The following is a 24,769-nucleotide window of genomic DNA, read 5'->3' as shown; positions in this document are numbered from 1 at the left end:
TTTCTCTCGCAGTCAGTCTGTTTCTCTCGCAGTCAGTCTGTTTCTCTAGCAGTCAGTCTGTTTCTCTAGCAGTCAGTCTGTTTCTCTCACAGTCAGTCTGTTTCTCTCGCAGTTAGTCTGTCTCTCAGTTTCTCTCTGTCAGTGTCTGTTTCTCTCTCAGTCAGTTTCTCTCTGTCAGTAAGTCTGTCTCAGTCAGTCAGTCTCTCTCTCTTTCAGTCAGTTAGTCAGTCTCTCTCTTTCAGTCAGTCTGTCTCAGTCAGTCTCTCTTTCAGTCAGTCATTCTGTCACAGTGAGTCTCTCAGTCAGTCTCTCTCTCATTCAGTCAGTTAGTCAGTCTCTCTCTTTCAGTCATTCTGTCACAGTGAGTCTCTCAGTCAGTCTCTCTCTTTCAGTCAGTCAGTCTCTCTCTCTTTCAGTCAGTCTGTCTCAGTCAGTCTCTCTCTTTCAGTCAGTCAGTCTCAGTCAATTAGTCTCTCTGTATCAGTCAATCTCTCAGTCTGTCAGTCTTTCTCTTTCAGTCAGTCTCTCAGTCAGTCAGTCTCTCAGTCTGTCTCAGTCTCTCTCTCTTTGTCAGTCAGTCTGTCTCAGTCAGTCAGTCTGTCTCAGTCAGTCAGTCTGTCTCTGTCTTTCAGTCAGTCTGTCTCTCTCTTTCAGTCAGTCTGTCTCAGTCAGTCTCTCTCTTTCAGTCAGTAAGTCTGTCTCAGTCAGTCAGTCTCTCTCTTTCAGTCAGTAAGTCTGTCTCAGTCAGTCTCTTTCAGTCAGTCTGTCTCAGTCAGTCTCTCTCTTTCAGTCAGTCAGTCTCAGTCAATTAGTCTCTCTGTATCAGTCAATCTCTCAGTCTGTCAGTCTTTCTCTTTCAGTCAGTCTCTCAGTCAGTCAGTCTCTCAGTCTGTCTCAGTCTCTCTCTCTTTGTCAGTCAGTCTGTCTCAGTCAGTCAGTCTGTCTCAGTCAGTCAGTCTGTCTCTCTCTTTCAGTCAGTCTGTCTCTCTCTTTCAGTCAGTCTGTCTCAGTCAGTCAGTCTGTCTCAGTCAGTCAGTAAGTCTGTCTCAGTCAGTCAGTCTCTCTCTTTCAGTCAGTAAGTCTGTCTCAGTCAGTCTCTTTCAGTCAGTCTGTCTCAGTCAGTCTCCCTCTCTTTGTCAGTCAGTCTCTCTCTCTCTGTCAGTCTCTCTCTTTCAGTCAGTCAGTCTGTCTCAGTCAGTCTCTCTCACAGTCAGTTTCAGTCAGTCAGTCTCTTTCTGTCAGTCCGTCTGTCTCAGTCTCTCTCTCTGTCATTCTCAGTCAGTCAGTGGGTCTGTCTCAGTCAGTCAGTGGGTCTCACTCAGTCAGTCAGTCTCTCAGTTTCTCTCTATCAGTGTCTGCTTTTCTCTCAGTCAGTTTCTCTCTCAGTAAGTCTGTCAGTCTCTCACTGTCAGTCTCTCTTTCAGTCAGTCTTTCTCTCAGTCAGTCTCTCTCTTTCAGTCAGTCTCTCTTTCAGTCAGTCTGTCTCTCTCTCTCAGTCAGTCTCAGTCAGTCAGTCATTCTCTCTCAGTCATTCTCTCTGTCATTTTCTCTCAGTCATTCTCTCTCAGTCAGTCTGTCTCAGTCAGTCTCTCTCTTTTAGTCAGTGTCTCAGTCATTCTCTCTCAGTCAGTCAGTCTGTCTCAGTCAGTGGGTCTCTCTCAGTCAGTGGGTCTCTCTCAGTCAGTCAGTGGGTCTCTCTCAGTCAGTCAGTGGGTCTCTCTCAGTCAGTGGGTCTCAGTCAGTCAGTGGGTCTCTCTGTCAGTCAGTCAGTCAGTCAGTGGGTCTCTTTGTCAGTCAGTCAGTGGGTCTCTCTGTCAGTCAGTCTCTCTTAGTCTGTCTCAGTCAGGCTGTCTCAGTCAGTCTCTCTGTCATTCTCTCTCAGTCAGTCTGTCTCAGTCAGTCAGTGGGTCTCTCTCAGTCAGTGGGTCTCTCTCAGTCAGTCAGTGGGTCTCTCTCAGTCAGTCAGTGGGTCTCTCTGTCAGTCAGTCTCTCTCTCTCAGTCATTCTCTCTCAGTCAGTCTGTCTCAGTCAGTCAGTGGGTCTCTCTCAGTCAGTGGGTCTCAGTCAGTCAGTGGGTCTCTCTGTCAGTCAGTCTCTCTTAGTCTGTCTCAGTCAGTCTCTCTCTCTCAGTCAGTCTGTCTCAGTCAGGCAGTGGGTGGGTCTCAGTCAGTCAGTGGGTCTCTCTCAGTCAGTCAGTGGGTCTCTCTCTCTCAGTCAGTGGGTCTCTCTCAGTCAGTGGGTCTCAGTCAGTCAGTGGGTCTCTCTGTCAGTCAGTCAGTGGGTCTCTCTGTCAGTCAGTCTCTCTTAGTCTGTCTCAGTCAGGCTGAGTCAGTCTCTCTCTCTCAGTCATTCTCTCTCAGTCAGTCAGTGGGTCTCAGTCAGTCAGTGGGTCTCTCTCAGTCAGTCAGTGGGTCTCAGTCAGTCAGTCAGTGGGTCTCTCTGTCAGTCAGTCAGTGGGTCTCTCTGTCAGTCAATTGTACAAAGAATAAGAGTGCGCTCAAAAGAGCTCTACCAAAACTACTAAATAGTTATTTTAAAAAGTATATAAGGACAATGTAAACCTTAATAAAATCAGATCTAATACTGAAAATAAGAATATAGATATTTATTATATAATCAACTTTAAAAACTTATACTTTATAAGCATTCATACAATAAAATGAGAATAAGGTGCACCCATTCTATACACAATTAAATTCTATACACAATTGGGTTATTAATATATCTTCACATCAGGAAAAAACAAAGACTTAATAGAGGTTTTTTTATATCTTTTTAGCGTGTTTAGAAGATTGTATCCAAATCTTGCAACAAAGTATTTTACAACTCTGAATAGATGTATCCAATATTTGAATATATATCAAACAGATAGTAACATCCAGTGGACAGCTGAGTTACGATATTGGCACAATAATTTCCAAAAGTTGTACTGTTTAATTTCTTAGGTGTAATATCGTCTTGTAGTAGAGGTTGAGTGTTGCCCACAATAGAATTTACTCACCAGAATACGAAAGTTCACAGATATTTCACTGCCTTTCTCTGACCCCCTTTTTACCTTCTGTGTAGTTTTGGCGTTCAGAGAGCCGTTAGATCTGGCTCTGACGTGTCTCACACACGTGCTTTGCTCCTCCGCCAATCACAGGGTCAGATTACCGGTGGTAAAATTTTTCAAAAGACTGAAAGCTCCGTAGACAGCAATCGATCAAGAGTTGTTCAAAGGGCAATACTGCAGCTGATGCAAACAGCTATACACTTCCCAATAATCCTAGCCGTGTCCTAAGGAGGACTTTTACGTGTCAACGGCTTAGTGATATTTTATGCAAAGTTTATGCAAAGTTCAATCTTTTTCCTTTACGAGACGTCCACATTAAGCTGGCCAGCTTTCACAGGTCTGAATCATCTACGCGTTTCAGCAGAAATGCTTTTTTCAAGATGTGCCTGTGGACTTCCCATCATGCTTTTATACCTGTCTTCTTAAAGTTGCAGGCTACTTTTATTGGATACTTCATATTAAATAGTTTTTTAACACGCTTATACCTCATTATAAACATTATACACGCTGTTATCCATTTCTTTGTATAGAATTAAATGAATAACGATCTTTACCTATAAACAATTACAGTGATCTGACATTAGGCATAAATGGTATAATCCTTTTAAGTATACACCAATATTACTGATATGGGGATATTAATTTATAACACAGTGTGAATCCAATAAATGCAATGGATACAATCAAAATATATATATAATGCTACTTCCCAATTTCATTGTTATTTTTCCAAGATTTAAAACCTACTACATATAAATAGATAAGAGTCATATAATTAGAAATAAAAAAATCTTTTATTAAATATATATAAAAAAATTATATAAAAAAAAAAATATAGGATTACATATACACAATTAAATTATTTCAATTAATCACTTATGATAATCATGCTCATATAAATATATGAATATAATTTATTTTAAAAAGCATTTTTTTTAAAAAAACTCCATATAGGTTTAAAAGTTCCATAAGATTGATATATATTAAATAAAGGGGTTTAGATCTAACTCAGCATTTAATCCCCAAGGGGCAAGGGTTTTAAAATTAAAAATTAATTCGGCTTCAGTTTTTAATAATCTTTTATTTAAATCACCCCCTCTCCAATCTTGTGTAATTTTCCTCACAGCCCAATATTTTAATCCCTTTGTGTTTTGATTGTGTTCGTCTTTAAAATGTTTGGAGAGTAGATGGCCTTCCACTCCATTCTCAATATTGAGGAGGTGCTCCCTGATTCTATCCCTCAGCATACGCGAGGTCTCACCTAAATACTGCTTTTTGCATGGGCATTCTATCAAATAGACTACGTTTTTGTCACAACATTTAATTAGATCCCTAATTTTATATTCCTTCTGTGTCACTGTTGATTTTACACTTGTTTTTTTACAGCTGAATTGACATGCTTTGTATGATATGCATGGGTAATAACCCTCCAATTTCTTTCCTTTTAGATCACATCTTAGCTATCTATTTTTCTTGGTTTAAAAGTGCTTGGTGCTAATATTGATTTTAAATTTCTTGCTTTTTAAAAAACTATTCTTGGTTTCTCCATAAGGAATTCCCCTAAAAATGGGTCTCTTTGTAGCAGATGCCAGTGTTTGTTAAGGACACCTCTTAGTTTATTGTGGTTAATGTTAAAATCAGTCACAAAAGGTATATCCAATACACCTTCTTGGTATTCTTTTGACTGCTTTCCTTTTAAAAGCTCATTTTGGGTTTTTTCTTTAGCATTAGTCTTAGCTACTTTTATTAGGTTCTGATTATATCCTCTTTTCTTAAACTTTTCTTCTAAAATACTAGATTGCTGTTCAAAGTCCTCTGGGTCACTGCAATTCTTCCTAATTCTTAAAAATTGATTTTTGGGTATATTTTCAAGCCACTTTTTATAATGGCAACTTTTATTGTGAATAAAATTATTCGAATCTATCTCTTTAAAATGTGTTTTAGTGGTGATTTTATCATTAGAAATTACTATAGCTACATCTAAAAAATTAATCTTTGTTTTACTTTTTTCATAGGTTAGATCTATACCATATCTATTATTTTTAAAATCTATAAAAATGTCTAAAAGTTCTTCATCCCCTTTCTAGATGATAATAATATCATCTATGAAACGGCGATAGAGCACCAAGTTTGCCTCCCAGCTGGATCCGTGTATCCTTTTCTCTTCAATAAAACCCATGAATAAATTTGCATAGCTGGGGGCAAACTTGGTGCCCATCGCCGTTCCCTTAATTTGTAAATAATATTGATTATTAAAGTTAAAATAGTTATTATTTAATCTAAAAGAAATACTATCAATTAAAAATTCAATTTGATCAGTAGGCATTTCACCATTCTTATGTAAAAAATATTCCACTGCCTGTATTCCCAAAGTGTGCTGAATGTTAGTGTACAGAGAGCACACGTCGCAGGTCACAAATATTAAATCATCATTCCACTTTATATCCTTTAATATTCTTAATAATTCAGTGGAGTCCTTTAGATAGGAAGGAAGTTTGACCACATAATGTTGTAAATAGTTATCAACAAACTCAGATAAATTTGAAGTAATAGACTGGATACCGGAAATTACGGGTCTGCCTGGGAGGTTTGATAGGGACTTATGGATTTTAGGCAGATAATAGAAAATTGGTGTTTTTGGGAAATCCACTTTAAGGAATCCATATTCTTTGCCATTAATAACTCCTATGTTATGAGCTTTATCCAGTAGTTTTAATAGTTCTTTAGATAATTTTGTGATGGGATTAATTTGTATGTTCTTATAATTTGCACTGTCATTTAACAATCTATTTGCCTCTTTGATGTAATCTTCAGTATTTAATATAACGATCCCTCCTCCCTTGTCTGCCTGCTTTATCATGATTCTAGGATTCTTTTTAAGTTCTTTTAAAGTATCATTTTTCTTTTTTGTGAGATTATATGACTTTTTGTCTATATTCATCTCTTCAATGTCTTTTTTAACCGCTTTTTCAAACATCTCTATATTCCTTCCTTTTTCAGTTGTAGGGAAAAAAATAGATTTAGGTTTTAAGCTTTTGTGGTGGAAACCTTTCTTATCATTAATTATTTCTCGTTCCATCGGATTTTTAAAAAAAGAATCTTTTAAGGGTTACGTTACGAATGAATCTGTTAACGTTTATTAAGGTATTACATTTATTTAGTTTATTTGTAGGGGCAAATGTTAGACCCTTCTGTAATACCTTATATTGATGTTCATTTAATTCCACAGAACTCAAATTAAAAATACCTTGTTTATCTCATTCGTTTTTGTTTCTCTCTTTCCTCCTCCACCCCTGGTTCCTCTCTTTCTCTTTTCTTTTGTTTTAATCTCTCTGTTTGTTTCCAATCCTCTTCTAAAAAAGAAGTGGATGTACCATGTTTTGGACTTACTGTATTTGTTCTAAAATCTTGATCCCTTAGAACTTCAAACCTATTATAACTTTTCCAATCTTGCTCTGTCTCCAATTATCTTCTCTAACCCTCCAATTTTGTCTATCATAGTTACTTGAATAAAAATTATTAGAAATATTAGTTTTAATTGTATCATTTCTCTGTTGGGGTGAATGCATATAATTTTGGGTAGTATTCCCATTAGTCCAGTGTCTCTGGTTTCTCCTATCTTTATTATGCATAGGATTAGAATAGCCATAATCTTGTTGTTTTCTAGTATAATATTGTCTACTATAATTTTGTTCCTTTGTTTTACTGAGGTTTACGTAATTAGTGTCTTCTTTATTATCATTACTAATTACTTTATATCTCTCCATATTCTTCTTCTTATTGCCCTTTTTTGAAAATATTTTCCATTTTTGTTCTGTTATTATTGCTGTTTTTTTATTTTCTACCTCAGTCTCTACCATTTGATTTTCAGTATTTATTTCTTTTGTATTATAATCTGTTAGATCTCTATTCATTTTTCTTAATTTAATTTCAACTGTTTCTTTTTTAATATCCTTTATATTTTTAATAATATTAATTTGTCTAGTTTTATATTCAGCTTCTGAATTCCAAGGTGCTAGATCATTACTCAAATGTTCTATTTTTTCCCCAAATTCTCTCAAACTTATATTTCTAGATTTTACAATAATTTTCAATAAATTTACAGAAGCATCACTACTCCTTTTGAAGGTGTTCCTGTAGTTGAAATGTACAATCTTTTAATATTCTGAGACCTCTAGGTACAACATTTAGATTACTATATTTCTGAAGAAAACTGACTTCTAATTTTTGTTTCATTTCTTTTATTAATATATTTTCTAGATTATCACAGGGATCTGTTAAATTGCCTAAAGGGATTTGATTTATTGGTTCAGTATAATTTTCCAATTTCAGAGAATAAGTCTAATCTCACTTTAAAGAGATCCATTATTTAAAAAACTAAAGGGTGTAGGGAAATGGCTGAAAATATAAAATAAGAGATACCCAGAAAGGTAGATCTAGCAACTCTTAAAGCGTGATATTTCCCAACAATCACACTAAAAATATCCAATTGTACAAAGAATAAGAGTGCGCTCAAAAGAGCTCTACCAAAACTACTAAATAGTTATTTTAAAAAGTATATAAGGACAATGTAAACCTTAATAAAATCAGATCTAATACTGTAAATAAGAATATAGATATTTATTTATATAATCAACTTTAAAAAACATACTTTATAAGCATTCATACAATAAAATGAGAATAAGGTGCACCTTACATTCTATACACAATTAAATTCTATACACAATTGGGTTATTTATATATCTTCACATCAGGAAAAAAAAAAAGACAATAGAGTTTTCTATATCTTTTTAGCGTGTTTAGAAGATTGTATCCAAATCTTGCAGCAAAGTATTTTACAACTCTGAATAGATGTATCCAATATTTGAATATATATCAAACAGATAGTAACATCCAGTGGACAGCTGAGTTACGATATTGGCACAATAATTTCCAAAAGTTGTACTGTTTAATTTCTTAGGTGTAATATCGTCATGTAGTAGAGGTTGAGTGTTGCCCACAATAGAATTTACTCACCAGAATACGAAAGTTCACAGATATTTCACTGCCTTTCTCTGACCTCCTTTTTACCTCCTGTGTAGATTCGGCGTTCAGAGAGCCGTTAGATCTGGCTCTGACGTGTCTCACACACGTGCTTTGCTCCTCCGCCAATCACAGGGTCAGATTACCGGTGGTAAAATTTTTCAAAATTATACCTCATTATAAACATACACGCTGTTATCCATTTCTTTGTATAGAATTAAATTAATAACGATCTTTATCTATAAACAATTACAGTAATCTGACATTAGGCATAAATGGTATAATCCTTTTAAGTATACACCAATATTACTGATATGGGGATATTAATCTATAACACAATGTGAATCCAATAAATGCAATGGATACAATCAAAATATATATATAATGCTACTTCCCAATTTCATTGTTATTTTTCCAAGATTTAAAACCTACTACATATAAATAGATAAGAGTCATATAATTATAAATAAAAAATCTTTTATTAAATATATATATAAAAAAAAATTAGATAAAAAAAATATATAGAAATACATATACACAATTAAATTATTTCAATTAATCACTTATGATAATCATGCTATGATAATAATTCATAATATATGAATATAATTTATTTTAAAAAGCATTTTTTTTAAAAACTCCATATAGGTTTAAAAGTTCCATAAGATTAATATATATTAAATAAAGGGGTTTAGATATAACTCAGCGTTTAATCCCCAAGGGGCCAGGGTTTTAAAATTAAAAATTAATTCGGCTTCAGTTTTTAATAATCTTTGTCACTTATATACTTTTTAAAATAACTATTTAGTAGTTCTTTTGAGCGCACTCTTATTCTTTGTACAATTGGATATTTTTAGTGTGATTGTTGGGAAATATCACGCTTTAAGAGTTGCTATATCTACCTTTCTGGGTATCTCTTATTTTATACTCTCTGTCAGTCAGTCAGTGGGTCTCTCTCAGTCAGTCAGTGGGTGGGTCTCTCTGTCAGTCAGTCAGTGGGTCTCTCTGTCAGTTAGTCAGTGGGTCTCTCTGTCAGTCAGTCAGTGGGTCTCTCTCAGTCAGTCAGTGGGTCTCTCTCAGTCAGTCAGTGGGTCTCTTAGTCAGTCAGTCGCAGTCAATCTCTCTCTCTTTCAGTCAGTCTCTCTCTCTTTCAGTCAGTCTGTCTCTCTTTCAGTCAGTCTGTCTCTCTTTCAGTCAGTCTGTCTCTCTTTGTCAGTCTGTCTCTCTTTGTCAGTCTGTCTCTGCCTCAGTCAGTCTCTGCCTCAGTCAGTCTCTGCCTCAGTCAGTCTCTGCCTCAGTCAGTCTCTGCCTCAGTCTGTCTCTGCCTCAGTCAGTCTCTGCCTCAGTCAGTCTCTGCCTCAGTCAGTCTCTGCCTCAGTCTGTCTCTGCCTCAGTCAGTCTCTGCCTCAGTCAGTCTCTGCCTCAGTCAGTCTCTGCCTCAGTCAGTCTCTGCCTCAGTCTGTCTCTGCCTCAGTCTGTCTCTGCCTCAGTCTGTCTCTGCCTCAGTCTGTCTCTGCCTCAGTCTGTCTCTGCCTCAGTCTGTCTCTGCCTCAGTCTGTCTCTGCCTCAGTCTGTCTCTGCCTCAGTCTGTCTCTGCCTCAGTCTGTCTCTGCCTCAGTCTGTCTCTGCCTCAGTCTGTCTCTGCCTCAGTCTGTCTCTGCCTCAGTCTGTCTCTGCCTCAGTCTGTCTCTGCCTCAGTCTGTCTCTGCCTCAGTCTGTCTCTGCCTCAGTCTGTCTCTGCCTCAGTCAGTCTCTGCCTCAGTCAGTCTCTGCCTCAGTCAGTCTCTGCCTCAGTCAGTCTCTGCCTCAGTCAGTCTCTGCCTCAGTCAGTCTCTGCCTCAGTCAGTCTCTGCCTCAGTCAGTCTCTGCCTCAGTCAGTCTCTGCCTCAGTCAGTCTCTCTTTTTCAGTCAGTCAGTCAGTCTCAGTCAGTCAGTCTGTCTTAGTCAGTCGCTCTCTCTCAGTCAGGCTGTCTGTCAGTCTCTCTGTCAGTCTGCCTCAGTCAGTCAGTGGGTCTCTCTGTCAGTCAGTCAGTGGGTCTCAGTCAGTCAGTCAGTGGGTCTCAGTCAGTCAGTCAGTGGGTCTCAGTCAGTCAGTCAGTGGGTCTCAGTCAGTCAGTCAGTGGGTCTCAGTCAGTCAGTCAGTGGGTCTCAGTCAGTCAGTCAGTGGGTCTCAGTCAGTCAGTCAGTGGGTCTCAGTCAGTCAGTCAGTGGGTCTCAGTCAGTCAGTCAGTGGGTCTCAGTCAGTCAGTCAGTGGGTCTCAGTCAGTCAGTCAGTGGGTCTCAGTCAGTCAGTCAGTGGGTCTCAGTCAGTCAGTCAGTGGGTCTCAGTCAGTCAGTCAGTGGGTCTCAGTCAGTCAGTGGGTCTCAGTCAGTCAGTGGGTCTCAGTCAATCAGTGGGTCTCAGTCAATCAGTGGGTCTCAGTCAATCAGTGGGTCTCAGTCAATCAGTGGGTCTCAGTCAATCAGTGGGTCTCAGTCAATCAGTGGGTCTCAGTCAGTCAGTGGGTCTCAGTCAGTCAGTGGGTCTCAGTCAGTGGGTCTCTCTGTCAGTCAGTCAGTGGGTCTCTCTGTCAGTCAGTCAGTGGGTCTCTCTGTCAGTCAGTCAGTGGGTCTCTCTGTCAGTCAGTCAGTGGGTCTCTGTCAGTCAGTCAGTGGGTCTCAGTCAGTCAGTGGGTCTCAGTCAGTCAGTGGGTCTCAGTCAGTCAGTGGGTCTCAGTCAGTCAGTGGGTCTCAGTCAGTCAGTGGGTCTCAGTCAGTCAGTGGGTCTCAGTCAGTCAGTGGGTCTCAGTCAGTCAGTGGGTCTCAGTCAATCAGTGGGTCTCAGTCAATCAGTGGGTCTCAGTCAATCAGTGGGTCTCAGTCAATCAGTGGGTCTCAGTCAGTCAGTGGGTGTCAGTCAGTGGGTCTCTCTCTGTCAGTCAGTCAGTGGGTCTCTCTGTCAGTCAGTCAGTGGGTCTCTCTGTCAGTCAGTCAGTGGGTCTCTCTGTCAGTCAGTCAGTGGGTCTCTGTCAGTCAGTGGGTCTCAGTCAGTCAGTGGGTCTCAGTCAATCAGTGGGTCTCAGTCAATCAGTGGGTCTCAGTCAATCAGTGGGTCTCAGTCAATCAGTGGGTCTCAGTCAATCAGTGGGTCTCAGTCAATCAGTGGGTCTCAGTCAATCAGTGGGTCTCAGTCAATCAGTGGGTCTCAGTCAGTCAGTGGGTCTCAGTCAGTCAGTGGGTGTCAGTCAGTGGGTCTCTCTCTCAGTCAGTCAGTGGGTCTCTCAGTCAGTCAGTGGGTCTCTCAGTCAGTCAGTGGGTCTCTGTCTCAGTCAGTCATTGTCTCAGTCAGTCAGTTTCTCTCTTTCAGTCAGTCAGTTTCTCTCTTTCAGTCAGTCTCTCTCTTTCAGTCAGTCTCAGTCAGTCTGTCTCCTTCAGTCAGTCTCTGTCTTTCAGTCAGTCAGTCTCAGTCAGTCAGTCTGTCTCAGTCAGTCAGTCTCTCTCTTTCAGTCAGTCTGTCTCAGTCAGTCTCTCTCTTTCAGTCAGTCAGTCTGTCTCAGTCAGTCTGTCTCTCAGTCTCTCTCTTTCAGTCATTCTCTCTCAGTCAGTCAGTCTCTCTCAGCCAGTCAGTGGGTCTCTCTCAGTCAGTCGCAGTAAGTCAGTCTGTCTCAGTCAATCTCTCAGTCAGTCTCTCAGCCAGTCAGTTAGTCAGTCTCTCTCTTTCAGTCAGTCTGTCAGTCATTCTGTCTCAGTCAGTCTCTCTCTTTCAGTCAGTCAGTCTCTCTCTTTCAGTCTGTCTCAGTCAGTCTCTCTCTTTCAGTCTGTCTCAGTCAGTCTGTCTCTCCTTCAGTCAGTCTGTCTTTGTCTCAGTCAGTCAGTCTCTCTCTTTCAGTCTGTCTCTCCTTCAGTCAGTCTTTGTCTCAGTCAGTCAGTCTCTCTCAGCCAGTCTGTGGGTCTCTCTCAGTCAGTCAGTGGGTCTCTCTCAGTCAGTCAGTCTCTCAGTCAGTCGCAGTCAGTCTGTCTCAGTCAATCTCTCAGTCTCTCTCTCTTTCAGTCAGTTAGTCAGTCTTTCTCTTTCAGTCAGTCTCTCTTTCAGTCAGTCATTCTGTCTCAGTCAGTCTCTCTCTTTCAGTCAGTCTCAGTCAGTCAGTCAGTCAGTCTCAGTCAGTCAGTCAGTCAGTCTCAGTCAGTCAGTCAGTCTGTCTCAGTCAGTCAGTCTCTCTTTGTCAGTCAGTCTGTCTCTCTTTGTCAGTCAGTCTGTCTCTCTTTGTCAGTCAGTCTGTCTCTCTTTGTCAGTCAGGCAGTCTCTCTTTGTCAGTCAGGCAGTCTCTCTTTGTCAGTCAGGCAGTCTCTGTCTCAGTCAGGCAGTCTCTGTCTCAGTCAGGCAGTCTCTGTCTCAGTCAGGCAGTCTCTGTCTCAGTCAGGCAGTCTCTGTCTCAGTCAGGCAGTCTCTGTCTCAGTCAGGCAGTCTCTGTCTCAGTCAGGCAGTCTCTGTCTCAGTCAGTCTCTCTCTCAGTCAGTCTCTCTTTCAGTCAGTCTCTCTCTCAGTCAGTCTCTCTCTCAGTCAGTCTCTCTCTCAGTCAGTCTCTCTCTCAGTCAGTCTCTCTCTCAGTCAGTCTCTCTCTCAGTCAGTCTCTCTCTCAGTCAGTCTCTCTCTCAGTCAGTCTCTCTCTTTCAGTCAGTGTCAGTCAGTCAGTCTCAGTCTGTCTCAGTCAGTCAGTCTCTCTCTTTCAGTCAGTCTGTCTCAGTCAGTCAGTCAGTCTGTCTCAGTCAGTCAGTCAGTCAGTCTCTCTTTGTCAGTCAGTCTGTCTCTCTTTGTCAGTCAGTCTGTCTCTCTTTGTCAGTCAGGCAGTCTCTCTTTGTCAGTCAGGCAGTCTCTCTTTGTCAGTCAGGCAGTCTCTCTTTGTCAGTCAGGCAGTCTCTCTTTGTCAGTCAGGCAGTCTCTCTTTGTCAGTCAGGCAGTCTCTGTCTCAGTCAGGCAGTCTCTGTCTCAGTCAGGCAGTCTCTGTCTCAGTCAGGCAGTCTCTGTCTCAGTCAGGCAGTCTCTGTCTCAGTCAGGCAGTCTCTGTCTCAGTCAGGCAGTCTCTGTCTCAGTCAGGCAGTCTCTGTCTCAGTCAGGCAGTCTCTGTCTCAGTCAGTCTCTCTCTCAGTCAGTCTCTCTTTCAGTCAGTCTCTCTCTCAGTCAGTCTCTCTCTCAGTCAGTCTCTCTCTCAGTCAGTCTCTCTCTTTCAGTCAGTGTCAGTCAGTCAGTCTCAGTCTGTCTCAGTCAGTCAGTCTCTCTCTTTCAGTCAGTCTCAGTCAGTCAGTCTCTCTCTTTCAGTCAGTCAGTCTGTCTCTCAGTCAGTCTCTCTCTCAGTCAGTCTCTCTCTCAGTCAGTCTCTCTCATTCAGTCAGTCTCTCTCTCAGTCAGTCTCTCTCTCAGTCAGTCTCTCTCTCAGTCAGTCTCTCTCTCAGTCAGTCTCTCTCTCAGTCAGTCTCTCTCTCAGTCAGTCTCTCTCATTCAGTCAGTCTCTCTCATTCAGTCAGTCTCTCTCTGTCAGTCTGTCTCAGTCTCTCTCTTTCAGTCAGTCTGTCTCAGTCTCTCTCTTTCAGTCAGTCTGTCTCAGTCAGTCTCTCTTTCAGTCAGTCTCTCTTTCAGTCAGTCTCTCTTTCAGTCAGTCTCTCTTTCAGTCAGTCTCTCTTTCAGTCAGTCTGTCTCTCAGTCAGTCTGTCTCTCAGTCAGTGTCAGTCTCAGTCAGTCAGTCTCAGTCTCTTTAAGTCTCTCTCTCTGTCAGTCTCTTTCAGTCAGTCTCTCTCTTTCAGTCAGTCTCTCTCTTTCAGTCAGTCTCTCTCTCAGTCAGTCTCTCTCTCAGTCAGTCTCTCTCTCAGTCAGTCTCTCTCTCAGTCAGTCTGTCTCAGTCAGTCTCTCCCAGTCAGTCTCTCTCTCAGTCAGTCTGTCTCAGTCAGTCTGTCTCAGTCAGTCTGTCTCAGTCAGTCTCTCTCTCAGTCAGTCTCTCTCAGTCAGTCTCTCTCTCAGTCAGTCTCTCTCTCAGTCAGTCTGTCTCTCAGTCAGTCTCTCTCTCAGTCAGTCTCTCTCTCAGTCAGTCTCTCTCTCAGTCAGTCTCTCTCTCAGTCAGTCTCTCTCTCAGTCAGTCTCTCTCATTCAGTCAGTCTCTCTCATTCAGTCAGTCTCTCTCTGTCAGTCTGTCTCAGTCTCTCTCTTTCAGTCAGTCTGTCTCAGTCTCTCTCTTTCAGTCAGTCTGTCTCAGTCAGTCTCTCTTTCAGTCAGTCTCTCTTTCAGTCAGTCTCTCTTTCAGTCAGTCTGTCTCTCAGTCAGTCTGTCTCTCAGTCAGTGTCAGTCTCAGTCAGTCAGTCTCAGTCAGTCTATCTCAGTCAGTCAGTCTCAGTCTCTTTAAGTCTCTCTCTCTGTCAGTCTCTTTCAGTCAGTCTCTCTCTTTCAGTCAGTCTCTCTCTTTCAGTCAGTCTCTCTCTTTCAGTCAGTCTCTCTCTTTCAGTCAGTCTCTCTCTTTCAGTCAGTCTCTCTCTCAGTCAGTCTCTCTCTCAGTCAGTCTCTCTCTCAGTCAGTCTCTCTCTCAGTCAGTCTGTCTCAGTCAGTCTCTCCCAGTCAGTCTCTCTCTCAGTCAGTCTGTCTCAGTCAGTCTGTCTCAGTCAGTCTGTCTCAGTCAGTCTCTCTCTCAGTCAGTCTCTCTCTCAGTCAGTCTCTCTCTCAGTCAGTCTCTCTCTCAGTCAGTCTCTCTCTCAGTCAGTCTCTCTCTCAGTCAGTCTCTCTCTCAGTCAGTCAGTCTCTCAGTCAGTCAGTCTCTCAGTCAGTCAGTCTCTCAGTCAGTCAGTCTCTCAGTCAGTCAGTCTCTTTTAGTCAGTCAGTCTCTTTCAGTCAGTCACTCTCTCTCTTTCAGTCAGTCAGTCTCAGTCAGTCAGTCTCAGTCAGTCAGTCTCTCTTTTTCAGTCAGTCTCAGTCAGTCTGTCTCAGTCAGTCTCTCTAAGTCTCTCTCTCTGTCAGTCTCTTTCAGTCAGTCTCTCTCTTTCAGTCAGTCTCTCTCTTTCAGTCAGTCTCTCTCTCAGTCAGTCTCTCTCTCAGTCAGTCTCTCCCAGTCAGTCTCTCTTTTTCAGTCAGTCTCAGTCTGTCTCAGTCAGCCAGTCTCTCTCTTTCAGTCAGTCTCAGTCAGTCTCTCTCTCTCTTTCAGTCAGTCTCTCTCTTTCAGTCAGTCTCAGTCAGTCAGTCTCTCTCTTTCAGTCAGTCTCAGTCAGTCAGTCTCTCTCTCAGTCAGTCTGTCTCAGTCAGTCTCTCTCTCAGTCAGTCTCTCTCTCAGTCAGTCATTCTCTCTCAGTCAGTCTCTCTCATTCAGTCAGTCTCTCTCATTCAGTCAGTCTCTCTCATTCAGTCAGTCTCTCTCAGTCAGTCTCTCTCAGTCAGTCTCTCTCATTCAGTCAGTCTCTCTCATTCAGTCAGTCTCTCTCATTCAGTCAGTCTCTCTCATTCAGTCAGTCTCTCTCATTCAGTCAGTCTCTCTCATTCAGTCAGTCTCTCTCATTCAGTCAGTCTCTCTCATTCAGTCAGTCTCTCTCATTCAGTCAGTCTCTCTCATTCAGTCAGTCTCTCTCATTCAGTCAGTCTCTCTCTGTCAGTTTCTCAGTCAGTCAGTCTCTCAGTCAGTCAGTCTCTCAGTCAGTCAGTCTCTCAGTCAGTCAGTCTCTCAGTCAGTCAGTCTCTCAGTCAGTCAGTCTCTCTCTTTCAGTCAGTCTCTCTCTTTCAGTCAGTCTCTCTTTCAGTCAGTCTCTCTCTTTCAGTCAGTCTCTCTCTTTCAGTCAGTCTCTCTCTTTCAGTCAGTCTCAGTCTGTCTCAGTCAGTCTCTCTCTTTCAGTCAGTCAGCCTGTCTCTCTCTCTCTCTTTCAGTCAGTCTGTCTCAGTCTCTCTCTTTCAGTCAGTCTGTCTCAGTCTCTCTCTTTCAGTCAGTCTGTCTCAGTCTCTCTCTTTCAGTCAGTCTGTCTCAGTCAGTCTCTCTCTTTCAGTCAGTCTGTCTCAGTCAGTCTCTCTCATTCAGTCAGTCTCTCTCATTCAGTCAGTCTCTCTCATTCAGTCAGTCTCTCTCAGTCAGTCTCTCTCAGTCAGTCTCTCTCATTCAGTCAGTCTCTCTCATTCAGTCAGTCTCTCTCATTCAGTCAGTCTCTCTCATTCAGTCAGTCTCTCTCATTCAGTCAGTCTCTCTCATTCAGTCAGTCTCTCTCATTCAGTCAGTCTCTCTCATTCAGTCAGTCTCTCTCTGTCAGTTTCTCAGTCAGTCAGTCTCTCAGTCAGTCAGTCTCTCAGTCAGTCAGTCTCTCAGTCAGTCAGTCTCTCAGTCAGTCAGTCTCTCAGTCAGTCAGTCTCTCAGTCAGTCAGTCTCTCAGTCAGTCAGTCTCTCTCTTTCAGTCAGTCTCTCTCTTTCAGTCAGTCTCTCTCTTTCAGTCAGTCTCTCTCTTTCAGTCAGTCTCTCTCTTTCAGTCAGTCTCTCTCTTTCAGTCAGTCTCTCTCTTTCAGTCAGTCTCAGTCTGTCTCAGTCAGTCTCTCTCTTTCAGTCAGTCAGCCTGTCTCTCTCTTTCAGTCAGTCTGTCTCAGTCTCTCTCTTTCAGTCAGTCTGTCTCAGTCTCTCTCTTTCAGTCAGTCTGTCTCAGTCTCTCTCTTTCAGTCAGTCTGTCTCAGTCAGTCTCTCTCTTTCAGTCAGTCAGTCTGTCTCTCTGTCAGTCTCTCAGTCAGTCATTCTCTCTCAGTCAGTCATTCTCTCTCAGTCAGTCATTCTCTCTCAGTCAGTCATTCTCTCTCAGTCAGTCATTCTCTCTCAGTCAGTCATTCTCTCTCAGTCAGTCATTCTCTCTCAGTCAGTCATTCTCTCTCAGTCAGTCATTCTCTCTCAGTCAGTCATTCTCTCTCAGTCAGTCATTCTCTCTCAGTCAGTCATTCTCTCTCAGTCAGTCATTCTCTCTCAGTCAGTCATTCTCTCTCAGTCAGTCATTCTCTCTCAGTCAGTCATTCTCTCTCAGTCAGTCATTCTCTCTCAGTCAGTCATTCTCTCTCAGTCAGTCATTCTCTCTCAGTCAGTCATTCTCTCTCAGTCAGTCATTCTCTCTCAGTCAGTCTCTCTCTCAGTCAGTCTCTCTCTCAGTCAGTCTCTCTCTCAGTCAGTCTCTCTCTCAGTCAGTCTCTCTCTTTCAGTCAGTCTCTCTCTTTCAGTCAGTCTCTCTCTTTCAGTCAGTCTCTCTCTTTCAGTCAGTCTCTCTCTTTCAGTCAGTCTCTCAGTCAGTCAGTCTCTCTCTTTCAGTCAGTCTGTCTCAGTCAGTCTCTCTCTCAGTCAGTCTCTCATTCAGTCAGTCTCTCTCATTCAGTCAGTCTCTCAGTCAGTCAGTCTCTCTCTTTCAGTCAGTCTGTCTCTCTCTTTCAGTCAGTCTCAGTCTGTCTCAGTCAGTCAGCCTGTCTCTCTCTGTCAGTCTGTCTCTCTCTGTCAGTCTGTCTCAGTCAGTCTCTCTTTCAGTCAGTCTCTCTTTCAGTCAGTCTCTCTTTCAGTCAGTCTCTCTTTCAGTCAGTCTGTCTCTCAGTCAGTCTGTCTCTCAGTCAGTCTGTCTCTCAGTCAGTCTGTCTCTCAGTCAGTCTGTCTCTCAGTCAGTCTGTCTCTCAGTCAGTCTGTCTCTCAGTCAGTCTGTCTCTCAGTCAGTCTCAGTCAGTCTCTCTCTCTTTAAGTCTCTCTCTCTGTCAGTCTCTTTCAGTCAGTCTCTCTCTTTCAGTCAGTCTCTCTCTTTCAGTCAGTCTCTCTCTTTCAGTCAGTCTCTCTCTTTCAGTCAGTCTCTCTCTTTCAGTCAGTCTCTCTCTTTCAGTCAGTCTCTCTCTTTCAGTCAGTCTCTCTCTCTCAGTCAGTCTCTCTCTCTCAGTCAGTCTCTCTCTCTCAGTCAGTCTCTCTCTCTCAGTCAGTCTCTCTCTCAGTCAGTCTGTCTCTCAGTCAGTCTGTCTCTCAGTCAGTCTGTCTCTCAGTCAGTCTGTCTCTCAGTCAGTCTCTCTCTCAGTCAGTCTCTCTCTGTCAGTCTCTCTCTGTCAGTCTCTCTCTGTCAGTCTCTCTCTGTCAGTCTCTCTCTGTCAGTCTCTCTCAGTCAGTCTCTCTCTCAGTCAGTCTCTCTCTCAGTCAGTCTCTCTCTCAGTCAGTCTCTCTCTCAGTCAGTCTCTCTCTCAGTCAGTCTCTCTCTCAGTCAGTCTCTCTCTCAGTCAGTCAGTCTCAGTCAGTCAGTCAGTCTCTCAGTCAGTCAGTCTCTCAGTCAGTCAGTCTCTCAGTCAGTCAGTCTCTTTTAGTCAGTCAGTCTCTTTCAGTCAGTCACTCTCTCTCTTTCAGTCAGTCAGTCTCAGTCAGTCAGTCTCAGTCAGTCAGTCTCTCTTTTTCAGTCAGTCTCAGTCAGTCTGTCTCAGTCAGTCTCTCAGTCTCTCTCTCTTTAAGTCTCTCTCTCTGTCAGTCTCTTTCAGTCAGTCTCTCTCTTTCAGTCAGTCTCTCTCTTTCAGTCAGTCTCTCTCTCAGTCAGTCTCTCTCTCAGTCAGTCTGTCTCTCAGTCAGTCTGTCTCAGTCAGTCTCTCTCAGTCAGTCTCTCTCAGTCAGTCTCTCTCAGTCAGTCTCTCTCTCAGTCAGTCTCTCTCTCAGTCAGTCTCTCTCTCAGTCAGTCTCTCTCTCAGTCAGTCTCTCTCTCAGTCAGTCTCTCTCTCAGTCAGTCTCTCTCTCAGTCAGTCTCTCTCTCAGTCAGTCTCTCTCTCAGTCAGTCTCTCTCTCAGTCAGTCTCTCTCTCAGTCAGTCTCTCTCTCAGTCAGTCTCTCTCTCTCAGTCAGTCTCTCTCTCTCAGTCAGTCTCTCTCTCTCAGTCAGTCTCTCTCTCTCAGTCAGTCTCTCTCTCAGTCAGTCTCTCTCTCAGTCAGTCAGTCTCAGTCAGTCAGTCTCTCAGTCAGTCAGTCTCTCAGTCAGTCAGTCTCTCAGTCAGTCAGTCTCTCAGTCAGTCAGTCAGTCTCTTTTAGTCAGTCAGTCTCTTTCAGTCAGTCACTCTCTCTCTTTCAGTCAGTCAGTCAGTCTCTCTTTTTCAGTCAGTCTCAGTCTGTCTCAGTCAGTCAGTCTCTCTCTTTCAGTCAGTCAGTCTCTCTCTTTCAGTCAGTCTCAGTCTGTCTCAGTCAGTCAGTCTCTCTCTTTCAGTCAGTCTCAGTCAGTCAGTCTCTCTCTTTCAGTCAGTCTCAGTCAGTCTCAGTCTGTCTCAGTCAGTCAGTCTCTCTCTTTCAGTCAGTCAGTCTGTTTCTCTGTCAGTCTCTCTCTGTCAGTCAGTCTGTCTCTCTCATTCAGTCAGTCTCTCAGTCAGTCTCACAGTCAGTCAGTCTCTTTCAGTCAGTCTGTCTCTTTCAGTCAGTCTGTCTCAGTCAGTCTCTCTCTCAGTCAGTCTCTCATTCAGTCAGTCTCTCTCATTCAGTCAGTCTCTCAGTCAGTCAGTCTCTCTCTTTCAGTCAGTCTGTCTCTTTCAGTCAGTCTGTCTCTTTCAGTCAGTCTGTCTCTTTCAGTCAGTCTGTCTCAGTCAGTCTCTCTCAGTCAGTCTGTCTCAGTCAGTCTGTCTCAGTCAGTCTGTCTCAGTCAGTCTGTCTCAGTCAGTCATTCTCTCTCAGTCAGTCAGTCTCTCTCATTCAGTCAGTCTCTCTCATTCAGTCAGTCAGTCTCTCTCTCAGTCAGTCTCTCTCTCAGTCAGTCTCTCTCTCAGTCAGTCTCTCTCTCAGTCAGTCTCTCTCTCAGTCAGTCTCTCTCTCAGTCAGTCTCTCTCTCTTTCAGTCTCTCTCTCTTTCAGTCAGTCTCTCAGTCTGTCTCAGTCAGTCAGTCTCTCTCTTTCAGTCAGTCTGTCTCAGTCAGTCTCTCTCTTTCAGTCAGTCTCTCTCTTTCAGTCAGTCTGTCTCAGTCAGTCAGTCTCTCAGTCAGTCAGTCTGTCTCAGTCAGTCTCTCTCTCAGTCAGTCTCTCTCTCAGTCAATCAGTCTGTCTCAGTCAGTCAGTCTGTCTCAGTCAGTCAGTCTGTCTCAGTCAGTCAGTCTGTCTCAGTCAGTCTCTCTCTCAGTCAGTCAGTCTCTCAGTCAGTCAGTCTCTCAGTCAGTCAGTCTCAGTCAGTCAGTCTCAGTCAGTCTCTCTTTCAGTCAGTCAGTGTCTATCTCAGTCTCTCTCTTTCAGTCAGTCTCAGTCAGTCAGACTCTCTGTTTCAGTCAGTCTCTCAGTCAGTCAATCTGTCTCAGTCAGTCAGTCTGTCTCAGTCAGTCTCTCTTTTAGTCAGTCAGTGTCTATCTCAGTCTCTCTCTTTCAGTCAGTCAGTCTCTCTCTTTCAGTCAGTCTCTCTCTTTCAGTCATTCTGTCTCAGTCAAGCTCTGTCTCAGTCAAGCTCTGTCTCAGTCAAGCTCTGTCTCAGTCAAGCTCTGTCTCAGTCAAGCTCTGTCTCAGTCAAGCTCTGTCTCAGTCAAGCTCTCTCTCAGTCAAGCTCTCTCTCAGTCAAGCTCTCAGTCAGTCTCTCCCAGTCAGTCAGTCTGTCTCAGTCAGTCAGTCTGTCTCAGTCAGTCTGTCTTAGTCAGTCTGTCTCAGTCAGTCTCTCAGTCAGTCAGTCTCTCAGTCAGTCAGTCTCTCAGTCAGCAAGTCTGTCTCAGTCAGTCAGTCTGTCTCAGTCAGTCAGTCTGTCTCAGTCAGTCTGTCTCTCAGTCAGTCTGTCTCTCAGTCAGTCTGTCTCTCAGTCAGTCTGTCTCTCAGTCAGTCAGTCTGTCTCTCAGTCAGTCAGTCTGTCTCTCAGTCAGTCAGTCAGTCTCTCAGTCAGTCAGTCAGTCTCTCAGTCAGTCAGTCAGTCTCTCAGTCAGTCAGTCAGTCTCTCAGTCAGTTAGTCTGTCTCTCAGTCTCTCTCTTTCAGTCAGTCAGTCTCTCTCTTTCAGTCAGTCAGTCTCTCTCTTTCAGTCAGTCAGTTTCAGTCAGTCAGTCTCTCTCTTTCAGTCAGTCTCTCTCTCAGTCAGTCTCTCTCAGTCAGTCTCTCTCAGTCAGTCTCTCTCAGTCAGTCTCTCTCAGTCAGTCTCTCTCAGTCAGTCTCTCTCAGTCAGTCTCTCTCAGTCAGTCTCTCTCAGTCAGTCTCAGTCAGTCAGTCTCAGTCAGTCAGTCTCAGTCAGTCTCAGTCAGTCTGTCTCAGTCAGTCAAGCTCTGTCTCAGTCAAGCTCTGTCTCAGTCAAGCTCTGTCTCAGTCAAGCTCTGTCTCAGTCAAGCTCTGTCTCAGTCAAGCTCTGTCTCAGTCAAGCTCTGTCTCAGTCAAGCTCTGTCTCAGTCAAGCTCTGTCTCAGTCAAGCTCTGTCTCAGTCAAGCTCTGTCTCAGTCAGTCTCTCTTAGTCAGTCAGTCTGTATCAGTCAGTCAGTCTGTATCAGTCAGTCTCTCTCTTTCAGTCAGTCAGTCTCTCTCTTTCAGTCAGTCAGTCAGTCTCTCTCTCAGTCAGTCAGTCTGTATCATTTAGTCTCTCTCTTTCAGTCAGTCTGTCTGAGTCAGTCAGTCTCTCTCTCTTTCAGTCAGTCTCTCTCTCAGTTTCTCTCTTTCAGTCAGTCAGTCTCTCAGTCAGTTTCTCTCTTTCAGTCAGTCTGTCTCTCTCTTTCAGTCAGTCAGTCTCTCTCTTTCAGTCAGTCAGTCTCTCTCTTTCAGTCAGTCAGTCTGTATCAGTCAGTCAGTCTGTATCAGTCAGTCAGTCTGTATCAGTCAGTCTCTCTCTTTCAGTCAGTCTGTCTGAGTCAGTCAGTCTCTCTCTCTTTCAGTCAGTCAGTCTCTCTCTCAGTTTCTCTCTTTCAGTCAGTCAGTCTCTCAGTCAGTTTCTCTCAGTCAGTCAGTCTCTCAGTCAGTTTCTCTCTTTCAGTCAGTCTCTCTCTTTCAGTCAGTCAGTCTCTCTCTTTCAGTCAGTCAGTCTCTCTCTCAGTCAGTCAGTCTGTATCATTTAGTCTCTCTCTTTCAGTCAGTCAGTCTGTATCAGTCAGTCAGTCTGTATCAGTCAGTCTCTCTCATTCAGTCAGTCTGTCTGAGTCAGTCAGTCTCTCTCTCTTTCAGTCAGTCAGTCAGTCTCTCTCTCAGTTTCTCTCTTTCAGTCAGTCAGTCTCTCAGTCAGTTTCTCTCTTTCAGTCAGTCTCTCTCTTTCAGTCAGTCAGTCTCTCTCTTTCAGTCAGTCAGTCTCTCTTTCAGACAGTCAGTCTCTCTCTGTCAGTCTCTCTCTCAGTCAGTCTCTTTCTCAGTCAGTCAGTGTCTCTCTTTCAGACAGTCAGACTCTCTATCTTTCAGTCAGTCTCTCTCTTTCAGTCCATCATTCGGTCTCTCCTCGCCTCCTCAGTGTCTCGCGCCCTGTAAGTTTGATTTGAGCAAAAACTCCCGGGGCTTCTTTAGACCAATCAGAACAGCCGATACAACTCCCAATGACGAGCCGGCGTGTGCGAGCCAATGACAGCGAGGCTTACATGTGCGCTATGTGTGTGAGAGCAGAGAGCGCTGCTGCCGCTAGTGAGTGAGAGGCTCAGTGTGTGACAGAGAGTGGGACCCTCAGCCCGTCTGTGACAGAGAGTGGGACCCTCAGCCCGTCTGTGACAGAGAGTGGGACCCTCAGTCCGTGTGTGACAGAGAGTGGGACCCTCAGCCCGTGAGTGACAGTAAGTGGGACCTGTGAGTGACCATAACAGTGTGTGACAGTAAGTGAGGGGGAGGCTCAGTGAGTGACAGTGAGGGGGAGGCTCAGTGAGTGAAAGCTAGTGAAATCTGTGAGTTAAAGTATCCGTGCCCTGAACCTGCAGTCTAAAGAGGTCTCTGCACCCAGTGAGTTATAGGGAGCTGCTGTGCTCAGTGTCTGGGATCTGTTGCACAGAGGTGTTTGCTCCCAGAGATCTGCTGCACCAGGATCTAACTAAATCTACAGATACATGTTACAGACCCTCACTCTGCTGATACATGTTACAGACCCTCACTGTGGGAGCTAGGATATGTTGTGCACCCTCACTCTGGGAGTTGATACATGCTGTGGACCCTCACTCTGGGAGTTGATACATGCTGTGGACCCTCACTCTGGGAGTTGATACATGCTCTGTGGACCCTCACTCTGGGAGTTGATACATGCTGTGGACCCTTAGTGTTCTGATACATTTTGAGGACCCTCACACTAGGAGCTGATATGTTGGACCATCACTTGAGGACCTACTGAGGTTTCTGCGCACTCTGCCTATTGTTTGTACACTAAGGATCTGATTACTTAAAGTTTACACTTGGCCTCAGTCTGTTGGATTCTTGCTACTGTTATTGGCCCTAATTGTCATTGCTCCTCTTATTGCACGTTTCAGACACCGTTCTGTCTTGGGATTTGATAACACCAAGGACCTCATTAACCCAGTTCTTATGGAGATAAGCCATTAATATCTTCATCTTAATTTGCAGTCTATCACTGCTTATCATCCTGGATTTGCCTCCTGGGTCTATGCGGATTTATAACATGCCTCCTGTATGGTGTTTGCTGCCAGTGTTGGCACTGGTGCACATGCTACCCGGACTCTGCAACTGCTCAGAGCCTCCCTGCCCCCTTCCATGCACTTGCACTGACAATCTAGTGGACTGCAGCAATTTGGGATTGACTGACCTGCCTGACCTCCCAGCATGGACAACCCATCTGTAAGTATCTGTCTAAACTGCATCAATTCTGGTACACCCAGGGGTAAATGATTTGTCTCTAAATAACATTTTATATAATATTTCTTTAATAATGCCAGTGCTGTGTGTGTTGTCTATGCTGATTGTGGCAGTTTGTTTATAGTTTGAAATTAAATGCTACTTTCTTTATAGTTATTTGTGAGTTTGTGTGTCCATTTGTTAGTTTTATACATATATGTGTCTGTGTCATCTGTTGCAGATATTCCCATTTTAGAATCTGTGATTTAAACCTAATAATAGCAAGAAAAACAAATACACAATCTCTTGTTCAGAGAATTATATTAGTAAAACACTAGGTGTGGATTGTAAGAGCTTTGCCAAGTTGTCATATTTATACATTTTCAATATCCGTTTAATCCATATATTTGGGTTTGATTTTACCTAACAAATCGGATGGGACACATGATGTAGGTTAGAAGATAACACCTTTTTTCCAATGTACAGCTTGTTGTTTAAAGATGATTCCATATTTATTTATTTTTGTCAGTTTAGTATTTAATTCCTACAGGCATTTACTTTTATATATCAAATTACAGTTACCTTATTATTCTGTTTCTGAGTTTTTCTTTTTTAATGCTGTTTAACGTCTTAAAATATCACAGAATCCAAATATTTATAGGGTAGAGAGAATAACTCTGAGCATAGATAGAAAGGACAACTTCATTTTTTTCACTAAATTGTGAGTTTGTATTTGTTTTTAAGACTATATATTTATTTATTTCATTACATTTCTTTTAATTTCTATACAAAAATATTTTGATTATCCTAAGATACACATTTCTCAAATATTTATATTAACTTTTTTTTACCAATGTGTATAATTTTATTAATACTTTTGAAGTCAGTTTTTGGCAGTTAAGTTGCTTTAAATGTATTTATCTGTATCCCAGATTCTAAAATATATTACATTATTTTTAAGGTTATTTTGGTGTGTATATATATATATATATTTATTTATTTTTTCAAATATGGGGCAAACTTTTCTGTTATTTTGAGATACATTTTACT

The 24,769-nt window shown here is 42.8% G+C and overlaps 1 protein-coding gene across 1 annotated transcript in view; it reads left to right on the top strand.

The window, feature by feature from the left end:
• The first annotated feature begins 22,555 nt into the window (after window positions 1–22,555).
• The window catches only part of LRIG1 (leucine rich repeats and immunoglobulin like domains 1), a 283,023-nt gene continuing 280,809 nt past the window's right edge, over window positions 22,556–24,769 (top strand). Inside the window, exon 1 of the mRNA XM_053720689.1 lies at window positions 22,556–23,722. Coding sequence (XP_053576664.1) covers window positions 23,532–23,722 — 191 coding nt within the window. The 5' untranslated portion in view covers window positions 22,556–23,531. The remainder of the gene's footprint in view (window positions 23,723–24,769) is intronic.

The sequence above is a fragment of the Bombina bombina genome, chromosome 7 (assembly GCF_027579735.1).
Source record: "Bombina bombina isolate aBomBom1 chromosome 7, aBomBom1.pri, whole genome shotgun sequence".
Taxonomy (NCBI): Eukaryota; Metazoa; Chordata; class Amphibia; order Anura; family Bombinatoridae; genus Bombina; species Bombina bombina.
Note: the sequence above shows the minus strand (reverse complement) of the source record. Positions and strands in the feature narration are given on the sequence as shown.